We start from the raw sequence: 23716 nt of genomic DNA, 5'->3' as shown, positions 1-23716 counted from the left end.
CCTGCCACTACATCCCTGTGTGTGTGTGTGTGTGTGTGTGTGTGTGTGTGTCCATGCAGGTGCCTACAGAACTACATCCCTGTGTGTGTGTGTGTGTGTGTGTGTGTGTGTGTGTCCATGCAGGTGCCTACAGAACTACATCCCTGTGTGTGTGTGTGTCCATGCAGGTGCCTACAGAACTACATCCCTGTGTGTGTGTGTGTCCATGCAGGTGCCTACAGAACTACATCCCTGTGTGTGTGTGTGTGTGTGTGTGTGTGTGTGTCATGCAGGTGCCTGCAGAACTACATCCCTGTGTGTGTGTGTATCCATGCAGGTGCCTACAGAACTACATCCCTGTGTGTGTGTGTGTCCATGCAGGTGCCTACAGAACTACATCCCTGCTCAGAGCCTGTCCCTCTCGTGCCCCGTGTGCCGCCAGACCTCGATCCTGCCGGAGCGAGGGGTGCCCGCGCTGCAGAACAACTTCTTCATCACCAACCTGATGGAGGTGCTGCAGCGGGACCCCGACAGCGCCGCCCCGGGCCCTGCCCCCGGCTCCGGGCCCCTGGGCACTGCCCCCGCGCCGCCGCTCTGCTGCCCCAACCACCACGGAGAGGTCGCACCGGGGGGCACTGGGGGACAGGGGGAGGCTGCAAGGATCTGGGGGGTCCAGGGGCAACTGGAGGGGTCTGGGGGCCTGTAGGTGCTCAAGGGGGAGCTTTGGGGGTCCAGGAGGGGAGAAGGGGCCCTAGAGTCCGGGGGGGGGGGGAGTGTCTGCAGGGACTGGGGGGGGCTGAGGGGTTCTGGGGGTGCTGGAGGGATTGGGGGGGCTCATGGGGGCTGTAGGGGATCTGTGGGGTGTGTGCGGGGCTGTGGGGGCTGAAGGGGTCTGGGGCCTGCAGGGACCTGAGCGGGCTCAGGGGGTCTGTGAGGACCCGGCGGGGCCCAGGGGGATGTGGGGGGGGCTCATGGGGGTCAGCGGCCGCTCCGCCCCCGCAGGTGATGGAGTTCTATTGTGAGCCGTGCGAGACCGCCGTGTGCCGCGAGTGCACCGAGGGCGAGCACCGCGAGCACGGCACCGCGCCCCTGCGCGACGCCGTCGAGCACCACAAGGCGGCGCTGCAGAGACAGCTCGACGCCGTCCGCAGCAGGCACGGCCGGGGGGGCCGGGGACACCTCGGGCCGGGGGGTGCGGGGGATCTTGGGGTGCCGGTGGGTTTGGGGGTCAGGAGGTACGGGGGCTTAGGGGTCCCGGTGGGTGCTGGTGGGTGCTGGTGTGCTTGGGGTCCCGGTGGGTTTGGGGGCCCAGGGGTTGGGCGCGCCGGTGGGTTTGGGGTCTTGGCAGGTTTGAGGTGTCCGGGATCAGGTGGGTTTGGGGGGTCCAGGAAATCCGGGGGTTTGGTGCCTTGGGCGCTTGGAGGTGCTGGTGGGTTTGGAGGCTTGGGGCGCCCGGGGGGTCCCAGTGTGTTCGGGGTCCCGGTGGGTTTGGGGTCCCGGCGGGTCGGGGGTCCCGGTGTGTTTGGGGTCCCGGCGGCTCTGGGGTCCCGGTGGGTTTGGGGTCCCGGCGGCTTTGGGGTCCTGGCGCGTTTGTCCCCCCCGGGCTGACACCGTCCCCGCAGGCTCCCGCAGCTGGCGGCGGCCGCGGCGCTGGTGTCGGACATCAGCCAGCAGCTGCTGCAGCGCCGGGACGAGGCCGCGGCCGAGATCGGCGGCACCTTCGAGGAGCTGGAGGCGGCGCTGCGGCAGCGGCGGGGGCTGCTCCTGCGAGACCTGGAGGCGGCCTGCGGGGCCAAGCACCGGGTGCGGGCACGGGGGGTGATGGCCCCGCACTGCATGGGGGCTGCATGGGGGCTGCTGCTGAGCAACCTGCCTGCAGGCGGCGTGCGGGGCCAAGCACCGGGTGCGGGCACGGGGGGGGGATGGCCCCCCACTGCATGGGGGTTGCATGGGGGCTGCATAGGGGCTGCTGCTGAACAACGTGGTGGGGGCACGGAGGAGCTGCATGGGGGGTGCTGCACTGGGGTGCTGCCTGTCTCCATGCCACTGTGCTCCCACACTGCCAAGCCTGCATGTTGCCAAGCCCCCGTGTCCCTGCAGTGCCGTGCTGTGCTGCTGCATGTTCCTGTGCCACCAAGCCCCCGTGCCACATGCCCCCGTGTTGCTGTGCTGCCATACCATGTCTCTGCACGACTGTCCCCCTGTGCTGCATGGCCCTGTGCTGCCAAGCCCCCATGTTACCATACCCCTGCACTGCTGTGGCCCCATTCACCGTGCCTCCATATCCCCACGTCCCCACGTCCCCATGCGCCTGCCCCACGGTGACGCGCTGGTGCCCGCAGGTGCTGCAGGCGCAGCTGGAGGCGCTGCGCCAGGGCCAGGAGAGCATCCTGAGCAGCTGCGCGTTCACGGAGCAGGCGCTGCGCCACGGCACGGCCCCCGAGGTGCTGCTGGTGCAGAAGCAGATGAGCGAGCGGCTGCGGGACCTGGCGGCGCGCGACTTCCCCGAGCACCCGCAGCAGAACGCGCAGCTCGACTACCTGGTGGAGACGGACGGGCTGCGCAAGTCCATCCTCAACCTGGGTGCGCTGGTCACCACCAGCGCCACCGCGCACCACACGGTGGCCACGGGCGAGGGGCTGCGGCACGCCGTGGTGGGGCAGCCCGCCTCCCTCAGCGTCACCACCAAGGACAAGGACGGCGAGCTGGTGCGCAGCGGCAGCGCCCGGCTCCGCTTCCAGGTGACCGCGCCGGACGGGGCCGCGGCCGAGGCCGAGGTGCAGGACAACAAGAACGGCACCTACGAGCTGCAGTACACGCCGCGCGCCGAGGGCGACTTCCTGCTCTCCATCCTGCTCTACGGGCAGCCCATCCGCGGCAGCCCCTTCCGCGCCCGCGCCGTCAAGGCCTCCGACGTGCCGCCCTCGCCCGACGACGTCAAGCGCCGCGTGAAGTCTCCCAGCAGCGCGGGGCACATCCGGCAGAAGGCCGTGCGCAGGCCCTCCAGCATGTACAGCACCGGCAAGAAGAAGGAGAACCCCATCGAGGACGAGCTCATCTTCCGTGTGGGTGAGCGCCAGCGCAGCGCCATTGACCGACGGTGGCTGACCTTGGCACCCGCTGAACACCATTGACTCACATTGACCACCGTTGACTCACATTGACCACCATTGACTCACATTGACCACCATTGACTGACATTGACCACCATTGACTCACATTGACCACCATTGACTCACATTGACCACCGTTGACTCACATTGACCACCATTGACTCACATTGACCACCGTTGACTCACATTGACCACCATTGACTCACATTGACCACCGTTGACTCACATTGACCACCATTGACTCACATTGACCACCATTGACTGACATTGACCACCATTGACTCACATTGACCACCATTGACTGACATTGACCACCATTGACTGACATTGACCACCATTGACTCACATTGACCACCATTGACTGACATTGACCACCATTGACTCACATTGACCACCGTTGACTGACATTGACCACCATTGACTGACATTGACCACTGTTGACTGCCTTTGACCCCCCCGGACACCCGTTGACCCCCATTGACCTCCCATTGACCCCCATTGACAACTATTGACAGCTATTAATAGCCATTGACCCCCACTGACACCCACTGATGCCTGTTGTCCCCTATTGATGCCCATCGACCTCTCTTGATCTCTGTTGACTCCACTGACCCTCCTTGACCTCCATTGACCCCCACTGACCCTCCTTGACCTCCATTGACCTCCCATTGACCCTCCTTGACCTCCACTGACCCCCACTGACCCTCCTTGACCTCCATTGACCCCCACTGACCCTCCTTGACCTCCATTGACTGTCCATTGACCCTCCTTGACCTCCATTGACCCCCACTGACCCTCCTTGACCTCCATTGACCCCCACTGACCCTCCTTGACCTCCCTTGACCCCCCATTGAGCCTCCTTGTCCTCTGTTGACTTCCATTGATGCCCACTGATACCCACTGACCTCTCTTGATCTCTGTTGTCCCCCATTGATGCCCCATTGAACCCTCCTGGCCACCCTTGATCTCCCATAGACCTCCCATTAAGCCCCATGACCCCACTGACTCCCATTAACCTTCCTTGACCTCCGTTTACCTCAACTGATGCCCGTTGAACCCTGTTGATCCCATTGACCCTTCCTGATCTCTATTGACTCCTCTTGACCCTTCTTGACACCTATTGATGCCCACTGCCCCCCATTGATACCCCTCAACCCCTTGACTCCCCTTGACCTTCCTTGAACCCCCTTGAGCCTATTGATGCCCACTGCCCCCCATTGACCCCCTGCCTCCCCCCGCCCGCAGGAAGCCGAGGCCGGGAGAAGGGCGAGTTTACCAACCTCCAGGGCATCTCCACTTCCTCCAGTGGCCGCATCGTGGTGGCCGACAGCAATAACCAGTGTGTGCAGGTGGGTCCCCCTATAGCCCCGGCCCCTCCATGTGTCCCCGACCCACTTAACCCTCCCCTGGGGACCCCCAAAAGGTGTTTTCCAACGAGGGTCAGTTCCGGCTGCGCTTCGGGGTGCGGGGCCGCTCTCCCGGTCAGCTCCAGCGCCCCACCGGTGTCACCGTCGACATGAACGGGGACATCATCATCGCCGACTACGACAACCGCTGGGTCAGCATCTTCTCCCCCGAGGGCAAGTTCAAGGTGAGGTGAGGGGGGGACAGCAGCGGGAGGGACACAGCAGGGGGACAGGGCTCTGCACCAACCCTGACCCCTGGCCCTGTTCCCGTCCCAGACCAAGCTGGGTGCCGGGCGGCTGATGGGCCCCAAGGGCGTTGCGGTGGATCGCAACGGGCACATCATCGTGGTGGACAACAAGGCCTGCTGCGTCTTCATCTTCCAGTCCAACGGCAAACTGGTCACCAAGTTCGGCAGCCGTGGCACAGCCGAGCGGCAGTTCGCAGGTACGAGCCACAGCCCTGCTGTGCTCCTCACCACGTGCTCCTCAATGCGTGCCCATCCCCACATGTCCACCACCATGTGTCCATCACCACGTGTCCATCCCCATGTGTCCATCCCCACGTGCCCATCACCACATGCCCATCCTCATGTGCCCATCACCACCTGCCTGTCCCCATGTGCCCATCCCCATGTGCCCATCACCACGTGCCCATCACCACGTGCCCATCCCCACGTGCCCATCACCACGTGCCCATCCCCACGTGCTCTTCAATGCATGTCCATCCCCATGTGCCCGTCACCACGTGCTCCTCAATGCGTGTCCATCCCCACGTGCCCATCCCCATGTGCCCATCACCATGTGCCCATCCCCACGTGTCTTTCCCCATGTGTCCATCCCCATGTATCCATCCCCACCTGCCCATCACCACGTGCCCATCCCCACGTGCCCGTCCCCATGTGCCCATCCCCACGTGCCCGTCCCCACCTGCCCATCACCACGTGCCCATCACTTTGTGCCCCTCACCATGTGCTCCTCAGTGCGTGCTCTGGGCAGCCCTGGACAGCAGCGGGGCAGGGGCAGGGGCTGCAGCTGGGCTCAGGGTCCAAGCTCAAGTTGTGAGCTCTGGATTCAGTTTCTGGGCTCAGGCTCTTGGTGGTTCTGGGCTGGGTTCCAGCTGCGGTTCAGGGCTCAGGCTCAGAGTCAGATTCTGGGCTGGGATTTGGGTTCATGGTTTAGGGTCTGTTCGTGCCTCTGGGTTTGGGCTGTTTCGAGCCCCGGGCTCAGGTCTGGGCTCTGTTGGGTCTCTGGGTCTTGCTGTGTCCCCCACAACCACCCTTGGCTGCCCATGGGACTCATTCACTGTCCCTGCCCCCCCAGGGCCCCACTTTGTGGCCGTCAACAACAAGAATGAGATCGTGGTGACCGACTTCCACAACCACTCTGTGAAGGTGAGGAATGGTGTCCGGTATGCCATGTGCCATGTCCTGTGTGCCGTGTGCCATGTCCTGTGTCCTGTGTGCCGTGTCCTGTGTGCCATGTCCTGCGTGCCGTGTCCTGTGTGCCGTGTCCTGTGTGCCGTGTCCTGTGTGCCGTGCACCATGTCCTGTGTCCTGTGTGCCGTGTCCTGTGTCCCGTGTCTTGCACGCCATGTGATGCATGCCATGTTCTGCATCCCGTGTCCCATGTGCCACATCACGTGTGATGTGTTCTCGGCACGGCGTGCCATGTACCATGTGCCACGTACCATGTCCCCATGTCCCATGTGCTGTGCCCTGTGTCGCACATCCTGCATCCCATGTCCCGTGTGCCGGTGCCAGTGCCGTGTCCCATGTCCCATGTGCCGGTGCCAGTGCCGTGTCCCATGTCCCGTGTGCCGCTGCCAGTGCCGTGTCCCATGTCCCATGTGCCGGTGCCAGTGCCGTGTCCCATGTCCCATGTGCCGGTGCCAGTGCCGTGTCCTGTGTCCTGTGTGCCGGTGCCAGTGCCGTGTCCCGTGTCCCATGTGCGGTGCTGGTGCCGTGTCCCGTGTCCCATGTGCGGTGCTGGTGCCGTGTCCCGTGTCCCATGTGCGGTGCTGGTGCTGGTGCCGGGCAGTGACCCCCCTCCAGGTTTACAGCGCAGATGGCGAGTTCCTGTTCAAGTTTGGCTCTCACGGGGAGGGCAATGGCCAGTTCAACGCCCCCACCGGGGTGGCCGTGGATGCCAACGGCAACATCATCGTGGCCGACTGGGGCAACAGCCGCATCCAGGTACTGACCCTCTGGCCCCGCACTCACCTGCATCCCTGTGCTCATCCCAGCCTCATCCCTGTCCTCATCCCATCACCCTCATCCCAGTTTCATCCCTGTCCTCATCCCATCACCCCCATCCCAGCCTCATCCCTATCCTCATCCCGTCAATACCATCCCTGTCCTCATCCTATCACCCCCATTCCTGTCCTCATCCCATCACCCCCATCCCAGCTTCATCCCTGTTCTCATCCCATCAATACCATCCCTGTCCTCATCCCTGTCCTCATCCCATCACCCCCATCCCAGCCTCATCCCTGTCCTCATCCCATCACCCTCATCCCAGCCTCATCCCTGTCTTCATCCCATCACCCCCATCCCAGCCTCATCCCTGTCTTTTGTTTGTTTTTGTTTGTTTCATCCCATCACCCCCCTCCCAGCCTCATCCCTGTCCTCATCCCATCACCCCCATCCCAGCCTCATCCCTGTCTTCATCCCATCACCCCCATCCCAGCCTCATCCCTGTCCTCATCCCATCAATACCATCCCTGTCCTCATCCCATCCCAGCCTCATCCCTGTCCTCATCCCATCACCCCCATCCCAGCCTCATCCCTGTCCTCATCCCATCACCCCCATCCCAGCTTCATCCCTGTCCTCATCCCATCAATACCATCCCAGCCTCATCCCATCACCCCCATCCCAGCCTCATCCCTGTCCTCACCCCATCCTTCAGCCCATCCAGGGATGGGGTTTGTGGCCCCAGAGTGGGCTCACGGCAGCAGGGACTCGGTCCAGGACGCCCTGGCAGGGGTGCCCATGGAGCTAGGGTTTGCCTGGGCTCTGGGGACACTGGGGGGCACTGGGGCCTGTCCCTGTCCCTGCAGGTGTTTGACTCCTCGGGCTCCTTCCTGTCCTACATCAACACAGCCGCGGATCCTCTGTACGGGCCGCAGGGCCTGGCCCTCACCTCCGATGGCCACGTCGTGGTGGCAGACTCGGGCAACCATTGCTTCAAGGCCTATCGCTACCTGCAGTAGCACCGCGGCACAGGCTGGGGCCGCCCCATGGCACGGGCTGGGGCCGCCCCATGGCACGGGCTGGGGCTGCCCCACAGATGCCGCCCCGGCCTTCACGTGCACTTTATCTGGGGTCCACGGTCGTGCCCCTCCTCCTGCCCCATGGCAGGGCCACAGCCCCACAACTGGGGGACCTGGGGGGGGCTGAGGGAGCCGCTGCTGGGGGCTAAGGGGCGGCCGTGGGTTGCCCCATGGGAGCTGCCCCCCGTGGCTTGAGCCCCACATGTGGGGCGACCACACGTGCCTGCTGCCCCACGGTGGGGTTCTGTGGGTCCTGGTGGGGCTTGGTGAAGCCCTGTGGGGCCGAGTGGGGCCTGGTGGGTCCATGTGGGGCTCTATGGGGTCGGTGGATCTCTATGGGGCTTGGTGGGGCTCTGTGGGTCTCTATGGGGCTCTGTGGGTCTCCATGGGGCTCTGTGGGTCTCTATGGGGCTCTGTGGGGCAGCCGCACGCTGACAAACTCTATGTACAAAATAAAGTATTCTGGAAGTACCCCCAGCAGTGCCAGCCCCATGGCGGGGGGGATGTGGGGCTAGGGGGGGTCTCCACCTTCACTGGGCATCACTGGGGTGAAGCCAGGGGTGGGGGTCCTGTACTGGGGTGACCACATAAGGACTCCCAGGCTGCACTGGGCTGCACGTGGCTGTATTGGGCTGCACTGGGCTACACAGGGCTGTACTGGGCTGCACGAGGCTGTATTGGGCTGTACTAGGCTGCATAGGGATGTACTGCGCTGCACAGGGCTGTACTGGGCTGCGCTGAGCTACACTGGGCTGCACAGGGCTGCACTGGGCTACACAGGGCTGTACTAGGCTACACAGGGCTGTACTAGGCTGCAGAGGTCTGTACTGGGCTGTACTGGCCTGCAGAGGTCTGTACTGGGCTGCACTGGGCTGTACTGGGCTGCACTGGGCTGTACTGGGCTGCACTGGGCTGCACTGGGCTGTACTGGGCTGTACTGGGCTGCTGCACTGGGCTGTACTGGGCTGCACTGGGCTGCTGCACTGGGCTGGTCTGTGCTGTGCGTCCCCACACGTGTGGACTAGGACGAGCAGTTCAGTGAATGGAGCAGTGACTGCAGACGGCGGCGATGACGAAGAGGATGGAGATGGTGGCGATGATGAGGATGATGATGGAGACAACGGGGATGATGAGGATGGAGGCGATGGAGACAACGGAGACGATGAGGATGATGGAGATGATGGAGATGATGGAGATGATGGAGATGATGAGGATGATGATGGAGACAACGGGGATGATGAGGATGGAGGTGATGGAGACAACGGAGATGATGAGGATGATGGAGATGATGGAGATGGTGGTGATGATGAGGATGATGATGGAGACAACGGAGATGATGAGGATGATGGAGATGATGGAGGTCACAATATGACCTCAGTGACGTGGGTCTGGGACCAGTGCATGGAGCCCCTGGAACTCTGGGGATGGACCCACTCCTGCCGCGGTGCCCAATGCACAGCCCCAAACCCCTGGGGGGCCCTGGCCCTGCCCGGCCCCTCCGGTGAACCCAGGTTCTGCCCCAGGGACGGGCTGCGGAGCACAGCGGCCTTTGGCTGGGTTGGGTCCGGTCTCGGTCCCTGCCCCTGCCCCTGTCCCCGTCCGTGTCCCTGCCCCTATCCCCGTCCCCGTCCCTGTCCCCGTCCCTATCCCTGTCCCTGTCAGGTCCCGGCCGCTCTGGCTCCTGGTGCCGCTCCCGCTGCAGAGCTGGAGCCACCGCACAGCGCGGGCGGGGTGAGCGCTGCTGAGCGACAACCGGACACCGGGGCGGCAACGGCAGCACCGCGGGGGAGCCCGGTCCCGCACACAGCGACCCCAGCCGGGCTGTGCCGGGCTCTGCTGCGTCCGGCTGGGCTCTGAGCGGCTGTGAGCGGCTGTGCGGGGCTCTGCGGGGCTGCACCGGGCTGTGCGGGGCTGTGCGGGGCTGTGCGGGGCTGCACCGGGCTGTGCGGGGCTGTGCGGGGCTGTGCGGGGCTGTACCGGGCTGTGCGGGGCTGTACGGGGCTGTACCGGGCTGTGAGCGGCTGTGCGGGGCTGTACCGGGCTGTACCGGGCTGTGCGGGGCTGTACCGGGCTGTGCGGGCTGTACCGGGCTGTGAGCGGCTGTGCGGGCTGTACCGGGCTGTGAGCGGCTGTGCGGGGCTGTACCGGGCTGTACCGGGCTGTACCGGGCTGTGCGGGGCTGTACCGGGCTGTACCGGGCTGTGCGGGGCTGTACCGGGCTGTGCGGGGCTGTACCGGGCTGTGCGGGGCTGTACCGGGCTGTGAGGGGCTGTACCGGGCTGTACCGGGCTGTGCGGGGCTGTACCGGGCTGTGAGGGGCTGTACCGGACTGTACCGGGCTGTGCGGGCTGTACTGGGCTGTGCGGCTGGGCTGCCCTGTGCTGCTGCTACCTGTGCTGTGCTGTGCCCTGGTGCTGTGCCCTGGTGCTGTGCCCTGGTGCTGTGCTCTGGTGCTGTACCCTGGTGCTGTGCCCTGGTGCTGTGCTCTGGTGCTGTGCCCTGGTGCTGTGCCCTGGTGCTGTGCCCTGGTGCTGTGCCCTGGTGCTGTGCCCTGGTGCTGTGCTGTGCCCTGGTGCTGTGCCCTGGTGCTGTGCTGTGCCCTGGTGCTGTGCTGTGCTGTCCCGTCTGTCCCATCTGTGCCCTGCCACAATCCCCCATGCTGCTCTGTCCCATCCGTGTCACACCAGACCTGTCAGTGCCATGTGGGGCTGTGCCGCACTGCACTGCTCCAGTGCACTCCCTGCCGCCCTGTGCCACACACACCACGCATGCTCTAGTATGCTGGGCCATCCTGTCCCATGCCATGCTGGTGCACTCCCTGCCGCCCTGTGCCACACACACCATGCATGCTCTAGTATGCTGGGCCATCCTGTCCCATGCCATGCTGCACTGCTCCAGTGCACTCCCTGCCTCCCTGTGCCACACACACCATGCATGCTCTAGTATGCTGGGCCATCCTGTCCCATGCCATGCTGGTGCACTCCCTGCCTCCCTGTGCCACACACACCATGCATGCTCTAGTATGCTGGGCCATCCTGTCCCAGTGCACTCCCTGCCTCCCTGTGCCACACACACCATGCATGCTCTAGTATGCTGGGCCATCCTGTCCCATGCCATGCTGCACTGCTGCTCCACACCCCGGCTGTGCTGGCCTGTGCCCCACCACGCTCTGCTGCCTCGCTGCACTGTGGTCTGCGCTGTCCCATCCTGCTCCATCCTGCGCTGTGCTGGGTGGAACAATCCCTCCCTGTGCCCGTACTGGTGTCACTCCTGCACCGTACTGGTACTGGTACCAGTGTCACTGGGAGGGGGACAGGAGGGACTGCGGCCAGATGGGGATGAGGACAATGAGGATGAACTTGAGGATGGATGTGGGATGCAGAGAATGAGATGGATGATGACAAGGAGGAGGATGAAGATGGGGATGAGGTTGATGCTGATGAGGAGGTGCTGGGTCTGTCACACCTTTATTGATGGCACATGGCAATGGGGTGTCCCATGTCGCCGCCCTGGTACCCAGTCCCAGCACTCAAAAGAGCCCCACGCCCCGTGTCTTGCATCCCACATCCTGCATCCCATGGCTGAACACCGTTACTCAGCAGAGCCCCATGTCCTGTGTCCTGTATCCCATGGCCTGCACCCCACACCCCACGTCTCAGCACTCAGCAGAGCCCCATGTCCTGTGTCCTGTATCCCATGGCCCGCACCCCACACCCCACGTCTCAGCACTCAGCAGAGCCCCATGTCCTGTGTCCTGTATCCCATGGCCCGCACCCCACACCCCGCATCTCAGCACTCAGCAGAGCCCCCTGTCCTGTGTCCTGTATCCCATGGCCCGCACCCCACAGCCCACGTCTCAGCACTCAGCAGAGCCCCATGTCCTGTGTCCTGTATCCCATGGCCCGCACCCCACACCCCACACCCCGCATCTCAGCACTCAGCAGAGCCCCATGTCCTGTGTGCCACATCGTGGTGCTCAGCAGAGCCGCCGCTGCCGCCAGAGCTGCTGGATGCGTGCGAAGGGCAGTGTGGGGCGCAGGGGCCGGCAGAGGCCGGGATCATCCGAGCGGCCGGAGCGCAGGGCGCAGAGCAGCGCAGCCTTGCAACCGGCCCCACACGGCGCCCGCGGGGGGTGGCCCTTGTGCAGCAGGAACCAGAAGCGCTGGAAGAGCCGCTCGTCATCCTGGAAGCGCCGGAGCAGCCGGTCCCAGTCGGCCGGGAAGGCACTGGGCAGCCCGTAGGTCTCACGCGCACGGTACAGGCGCTGCCAGCGCGGCACGGCCCCCGGAGCATTGGCCTCCGTCAGGTTCAGGATGAAGGTCTCGTGGTCCAGTACCGCGTGGGAGCTGCCGGGGTAGGCGCCATCCACCACGTACACGCGGTAGCCTGTGGGCACAGACATGGGCATTGGCACGGTCAGGGTCAAATGTAGTGGGCACGGTCAAGGTTCCACCACGTACACGCGGTAGCCTGTGGGCATAGACATGGGCATTGGCACGGTCAGGGTCAAATGTAGTGGGCACGGTCAAGGTAAGGATCATGCTCAAGGTCATGACCAATGGGTGTGATGGTCAAGGTAATGGACATTGTCAAGGTAATGGTCATAGTAAAGGTAACGGCAATGGTCATGGCCAGTGGTCGTGGTCAAGGCCATGGCTATAATCAAGGTAACGGTCATAGTAAAGGTAACGGCAATGGTCACGGCCAATGGTCGTGGTCAAGGCCATGGCTATAATCAAGGTAATGATCATGGCCAACAGTCAAGGTCACAGTCAATGTCAAGGCACGGCCACGACCACGCGGCGGCACCACGGGGGCGCGTTGAGGGTTCGGCACACACCGGGGTTGAGGTTGATGTAGGTGGTGACACTCGGGGCTATGAAGGCGATGGACACGGGCCGGCTCAGCGTCTCCTCGTCGTAGAACATCTCGAACTCATCCACGTGTGTGTGGCCGAAGAACTGCCCCGCGATGGTGCCCTCGAACCTGCACCGGGACACGGGTGACACAGGGACCCCACAGCAGGGCCTGGCCCCGGCACAGCCCCCTCTGACTGCCGGCACCTGCTGACGATGCGGTAGTAGTTCCAGCTCCAGCTCCGCAGGCAATGGCCCGGGGGGATGTGCCCAATGATGTGCACCTACAGCAAGGAGAGGGGAGCCGGGGGGTGCTGGGATCCGCTGGGGGCAAGGACCCCCCCCCAGGGCCCATCCCCATCCCAACCTTGTCCCCTGCGCGCTCAGCGGCTGCCAGGACCCCCACGAGCCACTGGAGCTGCCCTGCGGGGTCGGTGGCATTGATGAGGAGCCAGAAGTTGGCCTGGGAGCAGAAGTTCATGTTGAGGGACACCAGGCGCAGCCCCGGCCAGACCTGGGCCGTGTAGAACCCCCCGGCCCTGGGGGGGACAGCGGGGCATGAGCGGGGGCCCCCCCTGCCCCACAGTAATGCCCCTGATTCACAGAGACCCCCCTGCCCCACAGTGACCCCTCTGTGCCCAGCCTGAGCCCCCCAAAACACCGTTAGCCTGGGACCCCCTTAGCACAGAAACTGCTCTGCGCCCTCCCACCCCAGAGCCTCCCCACTGAACTCCACATCTCCCCCAGCCCAGGTCCCTCACCCCTCCTAAGGTCAGGACTCACCCCTGCATGCCCAGACTGAACTCCCCCAGCCCCATGTCCCCCAGTCCTTCCCCGCCTGGAATCCCCCAGCCCAGGTCCCCTGTTGTGCCCCCATCTCACCCCCCCATCCCATCCCCATCCCCTTCCCCATCCCCATCCCCATCCCCATCCCATCCCCTTCCCCATCCCCATCCCCATCCCCATCCCCATCCCATCCCCATCCCCATCCCCATCCCCATCCCCATCCCATCCCCATCCCATCCCATCCCCATCCCCTCCCCATCCCCATCCCCATCCCCATCCCCATCCCCATCCCATCCCCATCCCCATCCCCATCCCCATCCCCATCCCCATCCCCTTCCCCATCCCCATCCCCATCCCCATCCCTCTCCATCCCCATCCCCATCCCCATCCCCTTCCCATCCCCATCCCCATCCCCATCCCCATCCCATCCCCATCCCCATCCCCTTCCCCTTCCCCATCCCCATCCCCATCTCATCCCCCATCCCCATCCCCATCCCCATCCCCCCATCCCCATCCCCATCCCACCCCCATCCCCATCCCCATCCATCCCCATCCCCATCCCATCCCCATCCCCATCCCCATCCCCATCCCCATCCCCATCCCCATCCCCATCCCCATCCCCATCCCCATCTACCCCCCCATCCCCATCCCCTTCCCATCCCCATCCCATCCCCATCCCATCCCCATCCCCATCCCCATCCCCATCCCCATCCCCATCCCCATCCCCCATCCCCATACCCCCATCTCCATCTCCACCTCCCCATCTCCATCCCCATCTGCCCATCCCCATCCCCCATCCCCATCCCATCCCCATCCCCATCCCCATCCCCTCCCCATCCCCATCCCCATCCCATCCCCTTCCCCATCCCCATCCCCATCCCCATCCCATCCCCATCCCCATCCCATCCCGTCCCGTGTCCCACCGCAGGGTCTGCAGCGCCTCAGGGCTCAGCCACTGCTGCCATTCCCGGGCCATGGCATCGTAGAGCCACGCTGCCGACTGGTTGCCCCGGACGTACGGGGGGGGAAAGGCGTTCACCGGCGTGGCCTCGTGGTTGCCCACGGCCGGGAACACGGGCACGGTGCCGAGGCGCCGCCGCAGCGCCGCGGTGACGGTGCTGAGGGCGCGCAGCTGGTCCCGCCGGCTCTGCTGCCACACGTCGTGCGCCGGGATGTCCCCGGTCCAGTACACGGCGGCCACGGGCGCGGCGGCGGGGAGCTGCTCCAGCAGCAGCTCGATGGTGCGCAGAGGAAGGTCGCACTTCCCGTACTCCCCCCAGAAGCCGGCGCCGGGGGCCCCGGGACGCGCGGCCCCGCGGCAGCAGAGCGGGTCGGGGCAGGCGGCGGCGCTGCCGGGCGCGTAGAGCCGGTCCCAGTGCAGGTCCGTGAGGAACAGGATGCGCGCACTGGGAGCGCCCGGCGCCGGCGGCTCCGGCGGCCGCACCGGCGGCTTCGGGGTGTCCGGCAGGGACACGTTCCAGTCGCCCAGGATGTCCCAGTGGCCGCAGCGGGGCCCCAGCAGCAGCCCGCAGGCCTCGGCCGGCCGCAGCACCGAGCGCGCCCAGGCAGACACCACGTCCCGCTGGAAGAGCTGCACGGCCTCGCGGCAAACCTCCGCTCGGGCCAGGCGCAGGTCCTGGCACAGCCGCGACGCCACGTGCCCCACGCGCGACACCGTGGGCTCCAGCTGCGGGGACACGGGACCCGTCACCAGACTGCCATCACCCAGGGGATGCCATCACCCAGGGGATGCCATCACCCAGGGGATGCCATCACCCAATGGATGCCATCACCCAGGGGATGCCATCACCCAGGGGATGCCATCACCCAATGGATGCCATCACCCAGGGGATGCCATCACCCAGGGGATGCCATCACCCAATGGATGCCATCACCCAGGGGATGCCATCACCCAGGGGATGCCATCACCCAATGGATGCCATCACCCAGGGGATGCCATCACCCAGGGGATGCCATCACCCAATGGATGCCATCACCCAGGGGATGCCATCACCCAGGGGATGCCATCACCCAATGGATGCCATCACCCAGGGGATGCCATCACCCAGGGGATGCCATCACCCAATGGATGCCATCACCCAGGGGATGCCATCACCCAGGGGATGCCATCACCCAATGGATGCCATCACCCAGGGGATGCCATCACCCAGGGGATGCCATCACCCAATGGATGCCATCACCCAGGGGATGCCATCACCCAGGGGATGCCATCACCCAATGGATGCCATCACCCAGGGGATGCCATCACCCAGGGGATGCCATCACCCAATGGATGCCATCACCCAATGGATGTCATCACCCAGGGGATGTCATCACCCAATGGATGTCATCACCCAATGGATGTCACCACTCAATGGATGCCACCACCCAGGGGATGTCATCACCCAGGGGATGTCATCACCCAATGGATGCCATCACCCAATGGATGCCATCACCCAATGGATGTCACCACTCAATGGATGCCATCACCCCCAATGCAGCAGTGGCCACCATGAGCCCCTTGGCTTGGAATCCCAGTGCTGGGGGACCCCAGTCCCTCTGTCCCCAGTTCCTGTTCCAGGGAAGGAGCCTGTGCCTGACCTGGCACTGTCTCTCTGTGTGGAGCCATCCCCGTCCCCATCCCCATTCCATTCCCATGCCCATCCCGGTCCTGTGCCTGTCACAATCCATGATGTGTTCCATCCCTGTCCTGACTCCTGACCCCCTCCCCATACTGTCTGTCCCTGTCCCCCTCCCAGTGCCACTGTCCCTGTCCAGGTCCTGGTGCCTCTGCTCCGTCCCTGTCTCTGTCCCTATACCAGGGACCCCGCTGTCGGTGCCCCCTCCCTGCCCCTGTCCCCATCCCCTCTGTCCCTGTCCCGTCCCTGATCCCGCCCCTGTTCCAGTCCCTGTTCCCATCCCTGTCCCGTGCCTGTCACAAGTCAGCGTCTGGGCCCCGTCACGAGGTCCCGGCTCGTCCTCACCCGTCCCTGCTCCGCCTCCCGCTCCCGCTCCAGCCCCGCTCCATCCCGTCCCGTCTGTCCCCGCCCTTGTCCGTGTCCCCATCCCCTGCCGGTCCCGGAGCCCCGCTCTCTCCCTGTCCTCTTCCCATCCTTGTCCCCTCCCCCGTCCCCGTCTCGGTCCCGCTGCCCCCGTCCTGTTGCCCCCGGCCCGTCCCTGTCCCCATTTTGGTCCCGTCCCACCCCTCCCGCCCCGTCCCCGCCCCTGTCCCCGTCCCGCTTCCGGTGCCCCCGTCCCAGTCCCTGTCTCTGACCCCAGACCCGGTGCCCCCGTCCCTGTCCCCATTCCGGTGCGCCCGGTCCCAGTGTCCCCGTCCCGGTGCCGCCCCTGTTGGCCCAGTCTCAGACCCGGTGGTCCCACAACTGTCCCCCTTGTGCCGGTGCCCTTGACCCGCTGTCCCGGTTCCAGTCCTCCTGCCCCGTTCCCGTTCCCGTTTCTGTTCTCGTCCCCGTTCTCGACCCGCCCCGTCCCCATCCCCGTTCCCCCCCACCTGCAGCGCCACGTCCAGCGCCCCGAACAGCGCCCGGCAGACGGGGCACGACACGTTCCGCCAGCCCCAGCGAGGCGCCACTGCCAGCAGCGGGTCCTGAGGCCCCGCCGACACTGGCGGCAGCGCCAACAGCGCCAGCGCCAGCGCCAGGGCCGCGACCAGAGACCAGGACCGCGGCCGGGGCCGCGCCGGGGCCGCCATGGCCCAGGGACGCCGCCGCCGGGGGGGGGGGTGGGTGCTCCGGTGATAGGGGGCGGGGCTTCCGCTGACAGAGGGCGGAGACTCGGGGGCGTGGCGGGAGCTACGGTGCCCCGGGGCATTGTGGGAAATGCAGTCCAGCAGCGGCTGAGTGGGATGGCGCTCCCTGGCGGGCGGGAGGTGTTACTGCACGTGTGCAGGTATGTGGCTGTGTGAAACATGCATGACACATGTATGTCACATGTGTGTGCGGGAGGTGTCCGCTCCCGCTGGACACGGTGCGGCCGGAGCCACCGGGAGGGAAGGGAGTTCTGGTAGGACACATGGCTGGAAACACGCGGTGCATCCCAGTGCCGGTGCAGTGTCTGTCCCATACGGACCCACGACCCCTGCTGCGGGCTCCCCATCCCACCCCGTCCCCAGGCCCCTGGTACTGGCTGTGCTGGGCACAGTGGGAAGCATCGGCACAGGGCGAGTTTATTCCAGCCGGAGCCAGGATCAGTGTGGGGGGACCTGGAGCTGGGCTGGGGGCTCCAGAACCCCCAAACCCTGAACTACCAACCTGGGGCAGGGGTGGAATGGGGTGGGAATGGGGATGAGACAAGATGAGGATGGGGATAGGGATGGGGTGAGATGGAATGGGAGGGGATGGGGATGAGGACAAGCATGGGGATAGAGATGGGGATGAGATTGTGGATAGGGATGCTGCCGGTGCTGTCAGTGTTGCTGGTGCTCATGGGGGGCCGATGCTGCTGACCGTGGTGTAGCTGAACTTGGAGAGTGAGGCGCTGGTGGCGGCAGCGGCCGTCTCGTCGTGGAGCGCACGGCGCGGGCAGGCTCGGTGCCGGCAGCAGCACGTGGCCAGGAACGCGGCGCGGAACCGCCGGTTCATAAAGCAGTAGATGAGGGGGTTGGCGCAGGCTGAGGTGTAGGACAGGAGGTGGATGAAGGCGATGGGCGTCCCCGAGAGCGCCCGCTGAGCTGCGCGCGGGCTGAACGCGCGCCACGTGTTGGCCGAGAAGATGGGCAGCCAGCACAGGAAGAACATGGCCACGATCACCACCAGCATGCGGATCACGCGCCGCTTGGCCACCAGCTTGGCCTCTGAGCTGTTGACGCGTGCACGGTCCTGCTGCGCGCCCAGCGCCCTCAGCTCCAGTGCAGCGCCCGGCCGGGACAGCTGCAGGTAGCACCCATCACCCTCGTCACAGGCCGGGGATGCCTCGTCCCCGGCACCACCATGGTGAGCTGTGGGGCAGGAGGGACACGGTCGTGGCCATGGCACCGTGGGGACCCAGTGGGGTCTGTGTGAGCGGCCCCTCACCTGCGGCCTCGCCTTTGATGTCCAGCTCGAAGCGGATGCCCCGGTAGAGCTCGCGGGATATGAGCCCGTAGGCCACCATCATCACCACACCCGGGATGAAGAACAGGATGAGGAGCAGCAGGATGTACCTGGGGGCGCAGGACCACTCGTGCCTCATCCCATCCCCATGCTCATCCCCACCTCATCTCATTCCCTCCCATATCGTTCTGTCCCTATCTGATCCCATCTAGTCCGCAACTCATCCCATCCCCATCCTAACTCTCCCCCATCCCATCCTGTCCCCATCCCATCTCATATTATCCCATCCCGTTCCCAATTTACTCCACCTCATCCCCATCCCATTCCCATCTCATCCTGCTCCCGTTGCCCCCCCTGCTCCATGCGCCCACCCCTGCACGCGGCTCTCACCAGCCCTGGCGCACGTGCTCGCTGGGCCAGCGGTGGGTGCACTGGGTGGTGAGCGGGCGCACGCCCCGCGCCGCCGAGCGCGTGGTGCTGTACACGGCGTAGGGCACCATGAGCAGCGCCGCCGCCAGCCACGTGCCCGCGATGACGCGACAGGCGTGGGAGCGCGTCTGCCAGGCCCGCGACTGCAGCGGCTTGCAGATGGCGCTGTAGCGCTCCAGCGCGATGGCCACCAGGCTGAACGTGGACACCGACACCGACACCCCTGCGGCACCGCATGGGCAGCGCCTCAGCGGCGTCACCCGCTCCAGCCAGCGCCACCCAACTGTGTCCCCATGGCCCCCTCTGGCGCTGGGCACGAGGGGGGTCACTCGCTGGCTTTGGCCAACGCTCCCAGGCCCTTTTCATGTCCCCTGGCTGGAGCCTTCCGTGGGGCTGTTGCAGCCCAAGTGCAGGACCAGGCACTTTGCTTCTTGAACCTCATCCCATTGGCTTCATCCCATGCATCCAGACCCTCTGTGGAACCTCCTCCCCTCCAGCAGCTCAAAGCTCCCACCCAGCTTGGTGTCATCTTCACATTGACCACGGATGCCCTCAATCCCCTCATCCCAACCATTGCTAAAATGTCAAACAAGCAGGAGGCAGCATCCCGTCCCATCCCCATCCCACCCCTCCCATCCCATCTCATCCCACCCCATCCCATCCCACCCCTCTCATCCCATCTCATCCCACCCCTCTCATCCCATCTCATCCCATCCCATCCCCATCCCACCCCTCCCATCCCATCCCATCCCATCCCATCCCCATCCCACCCCTCTCATCCCATCTCATCCCATCCCATCCCCATCCCACCCCTCCCATCCCATCCCATCCCATCCCATCCCCATCCCACCCCTCTCATCCCATCCCATCCCATCCCATCCCCATCCCACCCCTCTCATCCCCATCCCACCCCTTCATCCCATCTCATCCCATCCATCCAATTCCCATCCATTCCATCCCCCTCTCATCCCATCCCATCCCATCCCTCTCATCCCATCTCATCCCATCCCATCCCCATCCCACCCCTCTCATCCATCCATCCATCCCATCCCATCCCCATCCCACCCCTCTCATCCCATCTCATCCCTTCACATCACATCACATCCCATCCCATCCCATCCCATCCCATCCCATCCCATCCCACCCCTCTCATCCCATCTCATCCCACCCCATCCCCATCCCACCCCTCTCATCCCATCTCATCCCTTCACATCACTCCCCATCCCCTCCCATCCCATCCCTCCCATCCCATCCCTCTCATCCCATCCCTTCCCATCTCATCCCACCCTTTCCCATCCCCTCTCATCCCCCTTGATCCCCACCCACCCCATCTCATCTCGTCCTCATCCCAGCCCATCCCAGCCCATCCCATCCCAGCCCGCGCTCGCGGCGCTGCTGTACCCATGAGGTAAGCCATGAGCTTGCAGATGGCCTCCCCGAAGACGAAGGAGCCCATGATGGCGGGCAGGAGGCTGAAGGGCATGCAGCACAGCGCCAGGAGCAGGTCGCTCAGCGCCAGCGACAGCAGGAAGCAGTTGGTGACGGTGCGCAGGCGCCGGTTGGCCACCAGCACGGCCACCACCAGTGCGTTCCCCCCGACGCTCAGCGCGAAGATCAGCCCATAGAGCAGCACCCGCAGTGCCACGTCCAGCTCTGGCCGTGCCACCGCAGCCAGGGCACCGGGGCATCGGGACAACCAGAACAGAGCATCAGCCCCAGTAACCAGGACACAGTGTCAGCCAGGGCACCGGGGCATCGGGACAACCAGAACACAGCATCAGCCCCAGTAACCAGGACACAGTGTCAGCCAGGGCACCGGGGCATCGGGACAACCAGAACAGAGCACCAGTCCCAGTAACCAGGACACAGTGTCAGCCAGGGCACTGCATCAGCTGGCCGGGGCATCGGGACAACCAGAACAGAGCATCAGCCCCAGTAACCAGGACACAGTGTCAGCCAGGGCACCGCATCAGCTGGCCAGGGCATCGGGACAACCAGAACAGAGCATCAGCCCCAGTAACCAGGACACAGTGTCAGCCAGGGCACCGCATCAACTGGCCGGGGCATTGGGACAACCAGAACAGAGCATCAGCCCCAGTAACCAGGACACTGCATCAACTGGCCGGGCCATCGGGACAACCAGAACAGAGCATCAGCCCCAGTAACCAGGACACAGTGTCAGCCAGGGCACTGCATCAACTGGCTGGGGCACCGGGGCATTGGGACAACCAGAACACAGCATCAGCCCCAGTAACCAGGACACAGTGTCATCCAGGGCACCGGGGCATCGGGACAACCAGAACACAGCATCAGCCCCAGTAACCAGGACACAGTGTCATCCAGGGCACCGCGTCGACTGGCCGGGGCATCGGGACAACCGGGACACAGTCAGCCAGGGCAGGCACCGGGAGTGAATTGGGGCGTGCTGGGGTGCACGGGAAATGCAGCAGGGGGCCCTGGGAGAACACTGGGATGCACCAGGGGGCACCCGAAGGCACGGGGAATGCACCGATAGGCACAGCAGCATGCACCAGGAGGCACCGGGAAAGACCGGGAGGCGTCAGCAAGCACTGGAAAGCAGCGGGAGGCACCGGGAAGCAATGGGGGGTGCATTGGGGTGCACCAATAGGCACCGCAGCATGCATTAAGATGCACCAGGAGGCACTGGGAGACGCAGGGAGCACACGGGTGCAGCAGGAGGCACGGAAACATGCACGGGGAAGCACCGGGAAACACAGGGAGTGCACCGGGATGCATGGGATGGGGACCGGGGCCGGGGTGATGCAGCGGGGCTGGGGCTGCAGCGGGGTGAGCAGCGGGGGGAACCGCGGGCATAGAGCAGGCGGATGGGAGGCACCGGGGGGCACCGGCAGGCACAGCTGCATGCACCGGGGGGCACCGCGGGTGCAGGGGAGTACAGCGGTGGGAACAGAGAATGCACCGGGAGGCACAGCAGATGCATTGGGATACACCGGGGGGCACTGGGAGGAACGACGGGAAGCATTGGAGTGCACTGGGAGGTACGGTGGGGTGCACCGGGAAGCCCCAGCAGGAACAGCAGGGTGAACCGGGAAACACCGGGAGGCAAGGCAGGATGCATGGGGATGCATCAGGAGGCAGGGTGGGATGCACCGGGAAGTACCGGCGGCGTAGCGGGTTGTACTGGGATGCACCGGGAAGCACCGGGAGGAACGGCGGGATGCACCGGGAGGTATCGGCGGCATAGCGGGATGCATTGGGATGCACCGGGAAGCCCCGGGAGGAACGGCGGGATACACCGGGAAGCACCGGCAGCATAGCGGGATGTATTGGGATGCACAGGGAAGCCCCGGGAGGAACGGCGGGATGCACAGGGAAGTACCGGAGGCACAGCGCAATGCATTGGGATGCACCGGGAAGCCCCGGGAGGAACGGCGGGATGCACCGGGAGGTACCGGCGGCGTAGCGGGATGCATTGGGATGCACCGGGAAGCCCCGGGAGGAACGGCGGGATGCACCGGGAGGTATCGGCGGCACAGCGCAATGCATTGGGATGCACCGGGAAGCACCGGGGCCCCCCGGGGCAGGCGGGGGGGGGCTTCCCGGGGCTCAGGGCGGCATCGCGGGGTCCCCCCTGTCCCCTCCCGCCCGGTCTCACCTCGGGGCGCCGGCGGCCCGCGGAGGCCCCTGCGGAGCAGGTCGCAGGCGGAGCCGTTGCCGGTGCCGGAGCCGTTGCCGGGGCCGGGGCCGGGGCCGGGCCGGCAGAGCAGCTCCTGCAGAGACTCGTTGAGACGCGGGGGGTCCATGGCAGCGGCGGGGCCCCGTCAGAGCCGGCCCGCGCCCATCACCGCGGCCCCGGGCGGCAGCTCCGCTCGGCTCCGGGAGACCGGGAGAGTGACCGGGAACGGCGGCGGGGGCGGGGCAGGCGGAGGCGGGGCCAGGGCGGTGGCAACCGTCACCGTGGTGTCTGGCACCGTGTGCCCATCCCGTGTGATCTTCCCTGTGTGTCCATCCCTGTGTGTCCATCCCTGTGTGTCCATCCCTGTGGTGTCCATCCTTGTGGTGTCTGGCACCGTGTGCCCATCCCGTGTGATCTTCCCTTGTGTCCATCCCTGTGGTGTCTGACACCGTGTGTCCATCCCATGTGTCCATCCCTGTGTGTCCATCCCTGTGTGTCCATCCCTTGTGTCCATCCCTGTGGTGTCTGACACCGTGTGTCCATCCCTTGTGTCCATCCCTGTGTGTCCATCCCTGTGTGTCCATCCCTTGTGTCCATCCCTGTGGTGTCTGACACCGTGTGTCCATCCCTTGTGTCCATCCCTGTGTGTCCATCCCTGTGTGTCCATCCCTGTGGTGTCTGACACCGTGTGTCCATCCCTGTGTGTCCATCCCTGTGGTGTCTGACACCGTGTGTCCATCCCCTGTGTCCATCCCTGTGTGTCCATCCCTGTGGTGTCTGACACCGTGTGTCCATCCCTTGTGTCCATCCCTGTGGTGTCTGACACCGTGTGCCCATCCCGTGTGATATTCCCTTGTGTCCATCCCTGTGGTGTCTGACACCGTGTGTCCATCCCATGTGTCCATCCCTGTGTGTCCATCCCTGTGTGTCCATCCCTTGTGTCCATCCCTGTGGTGTCTGACACCGTGTGTCCATCCCTTGTGTCCATCCCTGTGTGTCCATCCCTGTGTGTCCATCCCTGTGGTGTCTGACACCGTGTGTCCATCCCTGTGTGTCCATCCCTGTGGTGTCTGACACCGTGTGTCCATCCCATGTGTCCATCCCTGTGTGTCCATCCCTGTGGTGTCTGACACCGTGTGTCCATCCCTGTGTGTCCATCCCTTGTGTCC

At 65.0% G+C, this 23716-nt stretch overlaps 3 protein-coding genes across 3 annotated transcripts; 1 reads left to right on the top strand and 2 right to left on the bottom strand.

Moving 5' to 3' along the window:
* The first annotated feature begins 356 nt into the window (after positions 1–356).
* Positions 357–8238, top strand: TRIM3 (tripartite motif containing 3). Its single transcript, XM_061351886.1, has 10 exons — positions 357–598; positions 982–1133; positions 1602–1782; positions 2322–3048; positions 4338–4441; positions 4516–4683; positions 4775–4943; positions 5819–5889; positions 6550–6690; positions 7555–8238. The coding sequence occupies exons 1-10, from the start codon at positions 485–487 to the stop codon at positions 7705–7707; spliced, it is 1980 nt and encodes a 659-aa protein (XP_061207870.1). The 5' UTR covers positions 357–484; the 3' UTR covers positions 7708–8238.
* Positions 8239–11217: 2979 nt separating this feature from the next.
* On the bottom strand, positions 11218–17170 carry SMPD1 (sphingomyelin phosphodiesterase 1). Its single transcript, XM_061351888.1, has 6 exons — positions 16921–17170; positions 14333–15096; positions 12991–13162; positions 12831–12907; positions 12608–12753; positions 11218–12153 (listed from the first exon to the last, which is right to left on the bottom strand). Exons 1-6 carry the CDS (start codon positions 17119–17121, stop codon positions 11744–11746), a joined length of 1770 nt encoding a protein of 589 aa, XP_061207872.1. The 5' UTR covers positions 17122–17170; the 3' UTR covers positions 11218–11743.
* A 397-nt stretch (positions 17171–17567) lies between these two features.
* CCKBR (cholecystokinin B receptor) lies at positions 17568–22832 on the bottom strand. The gene is made up of 5 exons (XM_061351889.1): positions 22527–22832; positions 20291–20542; positions 18851–19112; positions 18443–18570; positions 17568–18366 (listed from the first exon to the last, which is right to left on the bottom strand). Exons 1-5 carry the CDS (start codon positions 22672–22674, stop codon positions 17852–17854), a joined length of 1305 nt encoding a protein of 434 aa, XP_061207873.1. The 5' UTR covers positions 22675–22832; the 3' UTR covers positions 17568–17851.
* Between the last annotated feature and the right edge of the window lie 884 nt (positions 22833–23716).

The sequence above is a fragment of the Neopsephotus bourkii genome, unplaced genomic scaffold (assembly GCF_033783945.1).
Source record: "Neopsephotus bourkii isolate Nb327-2 ecotype Australia unplaced genomic scaffold, CSIRO-AGI_Nbou_v1 NB_614, whole genome shotgun sequence".
NCBI lineage: Eukaryota > Metazoa > Chordata > Aves > Psittaciformes > Psittacidae > Neopsephotus > Neopsephotus bourkii.
The sequence above is the reverse complement of the archived record's forward strand: the minus strand, read 5'-3'. Positions and strand labels throughout refer to the sequence as shown.